The sequence below is a fragment of the Lates calcarifer genome, linkage group LG17 (assembly GCF_001640805.2).
Source record: "Lates calcarifer isolate ASB-BC8 linkage group LG17, TLL_Latcal_v3, whole genome shotgun sequence".
Taxonomy (NCBI): Eukaryota; Metazoa; Chordata; class Actinopteri; family Centropomidae; genus Lates; species Lates calcarifer.
The window spans coordinates 11,684,272-11,695,270 of record NC_066849.1 but is presented as its reverse complement, the minus strand read 5'-3'; the positions used below and the strand labels follow the sequence as shown (position 1 = coordinate 11,695,270).

Below are 10,999 nucleotides of genomic sequence, written 5' to 3'. Positions count from 1 at the left end.
AATGAGAGCTTTAAAGGGACACTAAATGACTTTTGCTAAAGAGCAGCCATTTTGGTCATTAGTGGCAATAATTGGATAATGGTACACTGAATTTTCTTTTGACTAATTCAGTTGCTTTACAGACACCATCTTAAGGTGACTTCAATAATACTGACTGGAACAGGATCAGAAGCAGGAACATGTCTCCTAGTGAAGCACATTTTGTTTACTTCTAGTTTTACTACAGTGACAAAACCACTGAAATGTTTATTTGTGACATGTTAATAATGTAGTGTAGAACAAGAACTGTCATAAAGTCAGTAAACTGACTCTTTAACGTGTTTTATACAGCAATATATCTTAAAAGTTTGCCAATATTAGGTAACATTAGCCACAGTAAGCCACAGGAGTGTATTTCATTGAACAATGTTGAGCTTTATTACTAATAACTTATTATTTTTTTATTTGAAAGAGAATGTATGTGCCCATTACCTGTTTCAAAAGTTGTAGTGGTTTTGCTTTAAATTGAATAGAGGCATCTGTAAGAGCATATGAAATAGTGTAAAAACAGCAGAGTAGTAAATGTAACTATACGATCCATTTGCTAATCAGTTTAAGTCAGAATGATGAAGTAGAGCTATTAATTGACAAATAACGTGATCATTTAATTACAATTTTTACACACCATTTAATATTGATTAATTTATAAATGCTTTTAATCTTAATTAAATAATTACTTAATAGATTATAATAAATCACAGAAAAAATACTCCTACTTACCTTTCCTCATGTGCCCCCACACACAAATGAGGATAGCAGTAGTTTAATGGAAATGGACTCTCTAATTCACCTACATCACCTTTTTAATATCAGTTATCTCATACTGTTCATACTAGGCCTTCATCACTGTTCAAGATGATATAAAAATATAAATATGAAGCTTTCCACTACATGTCCAAGACCTGCCCCTCTTATGCGCGCATTAGATGAACCAAAATTACTCATGCACAGCCATCTCTTCTGATATCCAGACAAATGTTTACAGACATTTCTCACTCAGAATAGCACAATGGTGACTTACCATCAGATTAGATGCTGGGGGAAAAATGCTAAAATGAGTCACAGTGCAAATTCAAACAGACTTTTCCCAGTCTTAATGGAGGTTAACATAAGACAGTGTTAGGTTTCCCCAAAAGGATCCATAGTGTTTGGTAATAGACTGCATTGGATAATAGGATGTCTGTATGTGACCTTAATTGAGGCTTTGGGGCTGCCCTCTGGCTAACCCACTTGTTATCAAATGCAGTTTCTGTCTTACTGGAAACCCTCCGCGGATGCCAAGACTGACTGCGTCCGATTCTACAGTGTCGGATTAATGGCTGTTTGATCAAGTTCAAAGACAGAGCTGCCCTGGATAAACTCATTATAGACAGCGCCAAAAGACGGCTTGGCCAGACTTGTGTACTTGTACATGGAAAGGCTTTAAATACCAGGTCTTAGTTGGTCCTGGTCCATTCTGGGCAGTCCTGTAAATAACATGTGTGCTGGAGCCAGCAGTCAAAAGTAGGCAGGCAGACATTTTTATCTCGCTGTAGCTGGGATATTTGCGGGGTGTTACAGTGGTAATCCTCCAGATACTCGACATATTGATTTTGATGACATCTTTGGCGGTAAGTGGACATTGCTGTGGTGTTTCTGCACAGCAGTTTTACCAGATATCACTTCACAGTATGTGGCTCTTTCTGTAAGGTGCATTTTCTTGGACTTTCTCTTGATAAAGTTTGTGTAGGTGGCACACTTTCCTTGTTGGCTGTTGATTTTTTTGGGAGCCACCCAGCTCTTCTGTTTATTCCAAATGTCGCAGTCCAGAGAAAAGTAAAATGAGTGTTTGTTTTTTTTTTTTCAAAGATCACGTAATTAGAGATGGAGTAAACAGCATGGACAGGCTTTATGTATCACATATTCTAATTATTAGAATATATTTATCAGCTGCTTCAGGATATCAGGTATTATCTCTTATGTTTTAGATGTGTATGTTGAATTGCAGTGTCCACTGTTTGATGTTAAAAGGTTTGATTCAGTATATATTGTTTTTCTTGCTGCTCTTTATTGCTTTATTGATACTCATTTAACTTTGCATGGTTCAACAACTCTCTACTAATGTTCCTGAGCAAGGCACCTAATGCCTGGTTGCCTGCTCTGTCATTTTAGATCTGTGTAATAATGTCAGATAAAATACCTTCTGTGCTTTTGTATGGGTGCAGAGGTTCGTCTCCCTTGCATATGTGACTTATGACATGTATCCAGATAGTATCTAGATCAACTGTAGCCACACAGCACATACTTGTATAATTGCAAATGCATAACATGTCTTATCATGGTATCTCTTTAGGCAATGAAAATCAAGCAGCGTGCATGCCAAGTACTTGAAAATAATCAGATTAAGGCAATAGTCTAATTATTGCAACTGACATCTTTACTGCTTTACTGTATATGAGTTGAGTTCAGGTCAAGATCTAAGTAAGAATTACCTGATCATCAAGATGGTTGTGATTGTAATAACTGATCTATCAGTATCTAGTTTGTTTCAGTGTTTTGATTGTGTACATTCACCAGATTGGTCACAAAATGTGATCATGTTTTTACAAAAACAGCTGCAGGGTTGCAAAGTGATTTCATGAATGCTAAAAAGCATAATCACACACTCTTAAATAGTGAGTACATCTGTGTTTCTCTTCTCATGATGCTGTGTTCGAGAGGATTGGGGAGTGGATGTACTGTATCTAGTTTGATATGATGCTGCACTTACACTTGACAAACATCTGGATGCAGTTCCTATCTCAGGCCACCTCCTTTGGAGGTTCGGCAGTCAGATCAGTAGCATCCTTTCACTGCAACCTGAGTGTGTTTACACCTGGATTTATATGTGATTAAGCATGATTGGATGGCTGTCCAATCATCCAAGACGCATTTTAATGCAAGGTGTAAACTGGGTAATAAACTTATCACTCTAAATAACTATTATGCATGCATGTGCGACTGTGTGAGAGTGTGCTGCATAATAAATGTGTCCATATAGCTGTCATGAATTTGTGTGCGAGTGTCAGAGCGTTTGTGTGCGCGAATCTTGATTCATATCAGTTTGAGCCTGAGTCTTTGTGCATGACTGATTGCTTTCTCTGTCTGACCACAATTGAAAAGGGATCCATCTCTCTCTTTGCCTCTCTCTCTCTCTCTCCTTCCTCTGCTTCTCTCACTGTGTCCCTCTCTCTCTCTCTGTGTGTGTGTGACTGGGTGTCTCTATCTACTCAGTTCCACCTTAAGAGGAGCTTTAGCAGCCTGTCGTGTTTGTGTTGAAGCCAACAGGCACAATATATTACAGTCTAGGGCTTGCTGCTGAAAAGCCCGCTGGATCCTCCACTGACCTGCTGTTCTTTCCTGCTTTCCTCTCGTGTTTTTTCCACATTTAGATTAAAAACAAAGCTCTCACTCTCTCTCTCTCTCTCTCTCTCTCTCTCTCCCTTCTCCCCTCCCTCCTCCTTCTTCTTCTTCTTCTTCTTCTCCTTCTTTTCTGCGGCAGCAGTCAACGTAGAGGCTTCAGTGTGTCATAGAGAGGGTGAAAGAGGAGGAAAAAGCAGAGAAGAAGACTATTTGGACGGAGCAGAGTGTGTGTTTATGTTTGTATGTTTCGCCATTGGACGGCCGGGTGAAGGGGCACGGGGAGAAGAGTGGGAGGAGGAGGAGAAGAAGAAGAGGGGAGCCTGACTGGATGAAATTCTGTGTCATGTCACTACGTGTGGACCTTGACTGATCACAGGGTGAGGAAACGGGAGAGAGACACTGAGAGGAAGACAAGGAGGACAGAGAGAGAGAGGAGGAGAAACTGAGACTTTGGTTTCACTGGGAAAAGAAGGAGGAGGAGGAGGAGGTGGAGGTAAAGTCTGGTGCTCCGTTTTATCATGACATTGTTGGATAAACGAACCAGCGGATTGAGCGCTCCTCAGTTGTGTGTCAACAGGAATTTACCATAGAAGACAGAGAGAGAGAGAGCTGGGAAGAAAAGAAGAGGAGAGACACTCTGGAGGAGTAAAGACTACTGTGTTCAGCCCAGCTAAGGAGCAGAGACTGGACTTACTGAGTGTGTGAGAGTGTGTGTGTTTAGGGGATTTGAGTGTGTGTGTGTGTGGCTGTGTAACCGGTGGAGGGCAGAGGAGTGGAGGGCCAGGGGACTAACCTGGCCATCAAACGGACTGGCAGCCTCTCCTCTCCTGGGATCATGTACCCTCAGGGCAGGCATCCGGTAAGTACCTCCTTATGTCTCTTTCTCCGGTCTGTCTCACTCTTTTTTCTGTCTCTCTCTGTCTCTCTCTGTCTCTCTCTCATGTCCAGTCTCTGCCTGATGCTTTTTATGTCTCAGGTTTGCCTTGTAACCTCTATCCACCTCTGTCCTCTGCATGCTTCTCTGCTTCTCTTATCTTGTGTCTTTCCTCTCTTTTTACTCCCTCTATGTCTCTCCTAATGAGTCTCTGCTTCTCAAGTCTCTCCATGTCTTTGTCTCCCTGTCCCTCAGTCTTTTTTTTTTTTTCAGCCTGTCCCTGCTGTCCCTCTCTTGTTTAGTTATAGGGACAGTACTGTAACATGAGGAGTGAGATGTGAGGGGAGGGGGGGTGTTGATGTTGTTTGGGCTGAGAGATTCCCTGTTGTGGACAAACACACACACACGTACACACATTCATACGCACGCGAGCTGAGAAGTGCAGATTCAGTTATATGCCACCTACACCCCACACAACTAACCATCAACAAGATCTCAAAGGAACCTGGTTGCAGCTGATTGAGAGGGAGGTGGTGGTGTGTGTGTTTGCGTCTGTGTGTGTACATTTGAGGAACAGTTTTTGACCATGAGGACATTTTGGAAAAGTAGGGACATTTTGGCTGACATGTGTCTGACACACCTTCAGAGGGCTGCTTGAGGGCTAGGACTCGGTTTTAAGGTTCAGCTTAGAATAAGGTTTAGGTCAGATTTTTGGTTAAAATTAGAATTAGGCTTTAAGTTGTGATGATTCAGGTTGGGGTAAGAGGCTAGTGAAGGTATTATGTCAATTAGTGTCCTCACAAAGATAGAAGTACAAAAGTGTGTGTGTGTGTGCGCAGGTGTGCTAAAGAGTCTGTACAACTGTCAGTTGCTCATTTCTGTTGCCAAGCAAAGCCTTGCACACACACAGACACACACACACACGTTTACGCACTGGCTCTTTAATTGATAGTTAAATTCCACTTAATTCATTTCCATTACCACTAAGAAAGGTCGTGAGTGCACAAGTACTTCACCTTTAATACCTCCTTAAACTCCCTTCCCTCCTTGAGTTTCACCCTTCATCAGCATTGAGAATTTTCTCTTAATTTACCTTCCAGGGTAAAATAAAGGTTGAAGAACAGAGGGATGAATGACAGCTTAGCCTCAGTCTGGCTCAGGCCATTCGTTTCACAGGGGCCCCTGGTCCGGTTGCTATAATCACATTTGGTTGTCTGTCTTTTTGTATCTGCTACAAATGGGTCAGTGGCCACTTTGCCTCACAGTCAGCCAGCCAGCCAACCACTCAGCCAGCCAGCCAGCCAGCCAGCCAGCCAGCCAACTAGCCAGCAAGCCAGCCAGCAAGCCAGCCAGCTAGCTATCACACAGAATTATGAATGACATTTTCACAAGAGGAAGGCATGAGGAATCAATTATATGTACAGAGAGAATGCTAATAAGCCAGCCGCTGGAAGAGAGACACTGAGAGAAACGAGAGAAGTGAAAAACAAAGGGAGAAAGTGAAAGATGTAAGAGCCGAGAGAGAGAAGAAAGAGAGAGAAAGAATTCTTTAAAAAGGCTCGGCCGGGGGTGGAAAGAGAAATGAAAATGAATGAGAGATGCAAAGGAAGAATAGAGTGTGAACATTCCTCTGTTCTCTCCTTTAAAGGCGTATCAGAGAGCTTCCTGCTGCGATGCTCTGCGTTTGTGATAAAGTTCAATCCCAGATTGAGCCAACTCCAACCGATCGATAGCCTCTATCTCTCTCCTTCTGTCTCCCTTCTGTTTTTCTCCCTCTCTTGTCTTTTTTTCTCTCTTCCTCTTCTTCTTCTGCAGCCCTCCTCTGCCAGTGGAACTTTATTTCTGGTGTTGCTATGAAATGTGATCTGTGAAGAGGTGTGAGGGTGCAAAAAACTGTGTGTGTGTGTGTGTGTGTGTGTGTGTGTGGTTACAGGGTCGATGCCTGTGTCTGTGTGCGTGCGCGTTAATGTACATACACATGTGCATGTGCAAGTGTGTGTTTGTGCCCATAAATTCAGATCAGGGTTACTCATAAAATAAGCAATTCATCCCATTTTTTTTCAGTCTTTCTGCCTCTCTATCCACAGCAGGATTAAACCTTTCCTCTCTCTTTTTCAATGTTGAAGTACTTTAATTACCCATATTTAAAGAAAATAGTCCTAGTAGTTATTTTTCACTTTGATTTCTTGTTTTGGTTGTATTACTGGGTTTGAATTCATGTGATTTAAGCATGCAGGTCTTAGCCAATGCACTGCAGTGTCATCTACTTCTTCATATGTCATAACTTTCAAATCTCAGATGTCAGATCATTCTCCACTTGCTACTGCATTACCACAAAGTCAAAGCAGAACTTTGATCAAAAAGTAATGGATTATAAATCAGGAACAAATTTTTGCCAAGTTAATTTTCATATCACTGTGAAGTCATCTGAAACTAGAGGCTCCTCTGAAGGTTGGAAATTCAACATAAGAGTGCTGGAAAATGGTCAGCAGTCACGTCAAATATTGAACATTTTTAAGTTAGTCCCTTGCTAATTTTATGGTTGTACTGTGTAAACGCACGACTACACATCACATTACTTAGGTATCATCCCAGTAAACTGGCTTGGCTCTGTTCACTCATTAGGCTTCATGTGTCTTTGCTGGTGTCAGTCAAACATTGCGCCCTTACTTCCAGTGAGCCACAGATGTCCAGAGCTGCCAGATACTGCTCCTTTTAACTCCTCTGCGTCCCTCTGGAGGTGATAAGGACAGTGTCTGCAGTATAAATAGATAAAATGTACATCCAAGGCTTGAGCAGCGTTATTTTTTTATCAGAGAAGAAGTCAGACTTTGTTCTCCTCACCCTCCGACAGGAAAGGGTTAAAACCGAGGGCTGATTTGCCAGGCGAGCAGAGCTGTAATTGGTTCCACTGGATTTTTGTGGCAAGCGTTATCAGAACTGTGTGTGTGTGTGTGTGTGTGTGTGCGCGCACGCGTGTGTGTTAGGATTTGTGTGAGGTGTGTTTTTTGTTTAATGTGTGTATTTACTATGTGTGTGTGATTTCTTTTTATGTGTCCTTGTCCCTTTAGTGCTTTGTGAGTGTATAGATTTTTGTATGAACAGTGCACGTTGCCTTGTTTGTTAGATGTGTGGAAACGTGTGTGCACATGCACGTGCACTGTCTTCTATTTGAGGTGTTTGTGCGATTTTGGTTTTTTGTGCGCATTAGCTGTTGAGTATTAACTGTATTTGTGTGTAAGTATATGTATGTATTGGTGTGTGTGCACCATGTACGTGTCTGTATTTGTCCTTGTGTTCCTGTAAAAGTGCTTGTGCATGTGTGCGTGCAGCTATTAAAGTGTGTGTGTGTGTTAGGATCTGGGAGAAGAGGGGGAAAGGAGAGCAGTGGTGGTTGGTGTGCATATGTGTGAGTGTGTACTGTGTGCCAACAACAATAACAATAAATAATGTCCCAGTCCGACCTCGACTGTTGCTGTGAATGTACATGCTCTCGATTGGCTACCACACCCCAGTGTGTGTGTTTGTGTGTGAGAGAGAGAGAGAGTGAGAGGGAGGATTTACTGTGTGTTTTCATGGTTAAGGAAGATGTCTGTAACTGCAGCTCTCACATGAACACATGTAGGTATTTTACATCACTTTAAATACATAAATATATACACATGTAAGTGCAAACACCCTCAGAAACAAGCACACCTCCTCTCTCATATATGCAGGTTTCTCTTCTGTGTACGTTCACTTAAAGCTGCAGAATCTGGAAAGGTTTGGCTGTGTATACGCTTTTGTTGTATGTGTGTGTGTGTTTGTACTACAAAACTCTAGGAGTTGTGGTGGCTATAGTCTAGAGGTCAAAGATCAGACAGTTTATTCAGCAACCGTACAATAAGAGAGAGAGTGAGTGCGAGAGAGAATGAGAGGGAAAGTTTAACTTGGCTCCAGTTTAGTTTAGTTGCTGCAAAAGTTGAATGTTGTTCTAGAGTTTCAACAATACTGAATTAAAAACAATGCTGTGGATACCTGATCAGATCTGCTCTGATCATTATTATTAAACTCCCCATGAACCATTCAGTCACTTTCTGCTTTTGAAATATATGTTTGTCAAAGAAGCAAGCGTGCCTGTGTGTGTGGTACTGTGTGGTACTGGAAAATCATTGCAACCAAAATGTATAACCATCTGTGTGTGTGTTTGTGTGCGTGTGTGCAGTGGGCTTCCTTCTCCTCTGGCCCTGAAGAGGGTAACACTTTATTTTTATGGCCAAGTAAACAAACTAATGCCAAATATGTGGCCACAGAAATCACATATGCTCAATTAATGAGGGCAGAGCCACTGTAAGTGTGTTTGTGTGTTTTAAAGATTTCTTTTTATGTGCACGAGATGGAATTTGTGAGTTAATTTTGTAGTTGCAGTGGCAGGACATACTTAGCTACTTAAACTCTGTGTGTGTGCCTCCTGGTGTCTATGTAGAGTTGTCTGGACATGCGACTGTGTGCTGTTTACTTTTGCACAAAGTGGACCTGTCTGTTTTCTTGGCATCCGGCTGTGTCTGGCAGTTTGTTTTTCCCCAACATTTATGGCTTTAATGAAAGCCGTGTACGGTAAACAGCGCAGTGGATTGCTGTCACCTCCCGCAGATGACATTCTCCCCTCCTTTCCTTTGTCCTCGTCTTGTTTACATTTAATTTCATTCTGCATTTCAAAGGCAACCCCGCGAAATGGCAAAAAGTCAAGTAACAACAATACAGCTGCAGCGAGACGACCCACAGAACAAGCAAAAAGTCCTGCAAGCAGCCAACAACTTCTACTCAGACATCAGCAGCCACTGAGATTAAGTCTGCTCTCTGATTAAAAAAACAGGCCATTTTCTATCCCCAAATCCTGTGTTCTGTGTTCTTTTCTTTGTCATTAAAAGAAATGATCAGAGCGAGGCTTGGATGGAGTCCAGAGACTCTTTTGGCTGCCAATCTTCCCCTGATTTGTAATCCACCGCGGGCTTAGTGGCTGACTGGTGAGCTGCAGTATTAACTGAATAGCTCTCTGATTGACTGACTGCTTACTGACTGGTTAACCAGTGGACTGTCTGTCTGACTGTTGGCTTGTTAATTGACTGTCAAACTGACTGACTGGCTGGCAGAACAACTCAGTGTTCACAGGTTCTTAGCACAATGAGAAGACCACTAACTCTAACTGTCTGACTGAATTTCTGCTTTTGGGCTGACAGAGTGGAGCTCACTAAGTTATCAAGACCTTTGAGTGGTCTGCCAAAAGAAGGGGGGGTGTGACAAAGTGCAGGAAAAACTGTGCATGACAGATAGAAAAAGGAAGAAATTAAGGTTGTAAGTTAGATTTCTGTTCCTCCCAGCTGCTTATTTTCAGTCTTTTCTTTCACACCTAATCCAAACCCATGAGCTGCTGCTTATAGTTCATTGCTACTCACATTAGTAGACACACACACACACACACACACACTGACATGTACACAAGGGGCACAGACACTCCTCTGCCACACTTGGTATTTCTCATCTATTCATATGACTTTTTCCTAAATATTTCACCAGCCAATTATTATTTCATGTGCTATCTAAGTGTGTCTCTGCTTGTGTCAGACACACACAGGAGAAGGGAAGAACAAAGGCGGTAAGAAGGAGAAGTAAAGAACAAAAGTAGAGAAAAAGGAGGGAGGAATGACAGAGAGGCGAAAGGGAGAGGACACAAGAAAGAGAAAATGTTTTGTTTGTGGGTGTTTTGTTTGAATGAATGCATCCATGCATAGGCATGCCTGCTTATACCGTGCGAATACTCGTGTGCTGGTAGAAAGTGTGCCAGGGGCTAAACGGATAGACGGAGAAGACAAGCAGACAGATAGAATCATTTCTTTCCCAATCACTCCCAGACCTGCATCTGTTTTGCAGTTGTTGTCTCTCTCTCATGCAGTCGCTGCCACTGGTGGAAAAACAGGCAGCTGCTTGAACAGAGGAACAGAGACGCACAAAATCAGACTGACTTAATATTCAGACAGAAAGTGAAAATAAAACTCACTGGTTGCCTTTAAATGTGATGCTTAAACATGATTTAAAATCTACATATTCTGTTCTTCATGCCACTGATTGCGGCCTTCAGGTTGGCTGATATGGAGTGTTGTTTCATCAAACACGCTTGCACGTTATCACTTTTTACTGCTAGTTAATCAAGTCTTACAGACAGGCTCTTGACAGACAGACAGACAGTTAAACAGACATTGACAGACAGGTGATGGTTACAGCCACTGGGTCCCACCTTCGTTCTGTTATGTGATACAGTGAAATAGGCTTCACACGCCACTCCTCCCCTCCCATCCCCTCTCCTCCCCTCCCTCCCCACCCCGTAGATAATCCTTCCTAATTCTCTGCTTGCCCGTGCCAGCTCCTCCAAATTGTGATTGACTGCTGTCCCACATGGTGTATACGTGTGTGTGGGTGCGTGTGCGCGTGCGCACGGATGTGTTTGTGCACAAGTGGCCCGTCCCTCCCATCATCCCCTCTCCTCCACCTCCACCTCCTAGATTAACCGGATCAGTTTTGGGTTTCAGGATCCCCTATGCTGACTGCACACATGCACACACACATATACACATAAACACACATGAAAACACAGGAGGCGGTAGGCTGTTTTTGGCCCTTCGTGACGCGCTATTGGACCCCTAACAGTCTGGGCTGCCATCTGTCACA

General features: G+C 42.5%; 1 protein-coding gene across 1 annotated transcript in view; it reads left to right on the top strand.

Annotated features, from left to right (window-relative positions):
* Positions 1-3,356: 3,356 nt before the first annotated feature.
* tle2b (TLE family member 2, transcriptional corepressor b) overlaps positions 3,357-10,999 on the top strand; it is a 75,580-nt gene continuing 67,937 nt past the window's right edge. The window contains 1 exon segment of the mRNA XM_018673422.2: positions 3,357-4,279. Coding sequence (XP_018528938.1) covers positions 4,256-4,279 — 24 coding nt within the window. The 5' untranslated portion in view covers positions 3,357-4,255.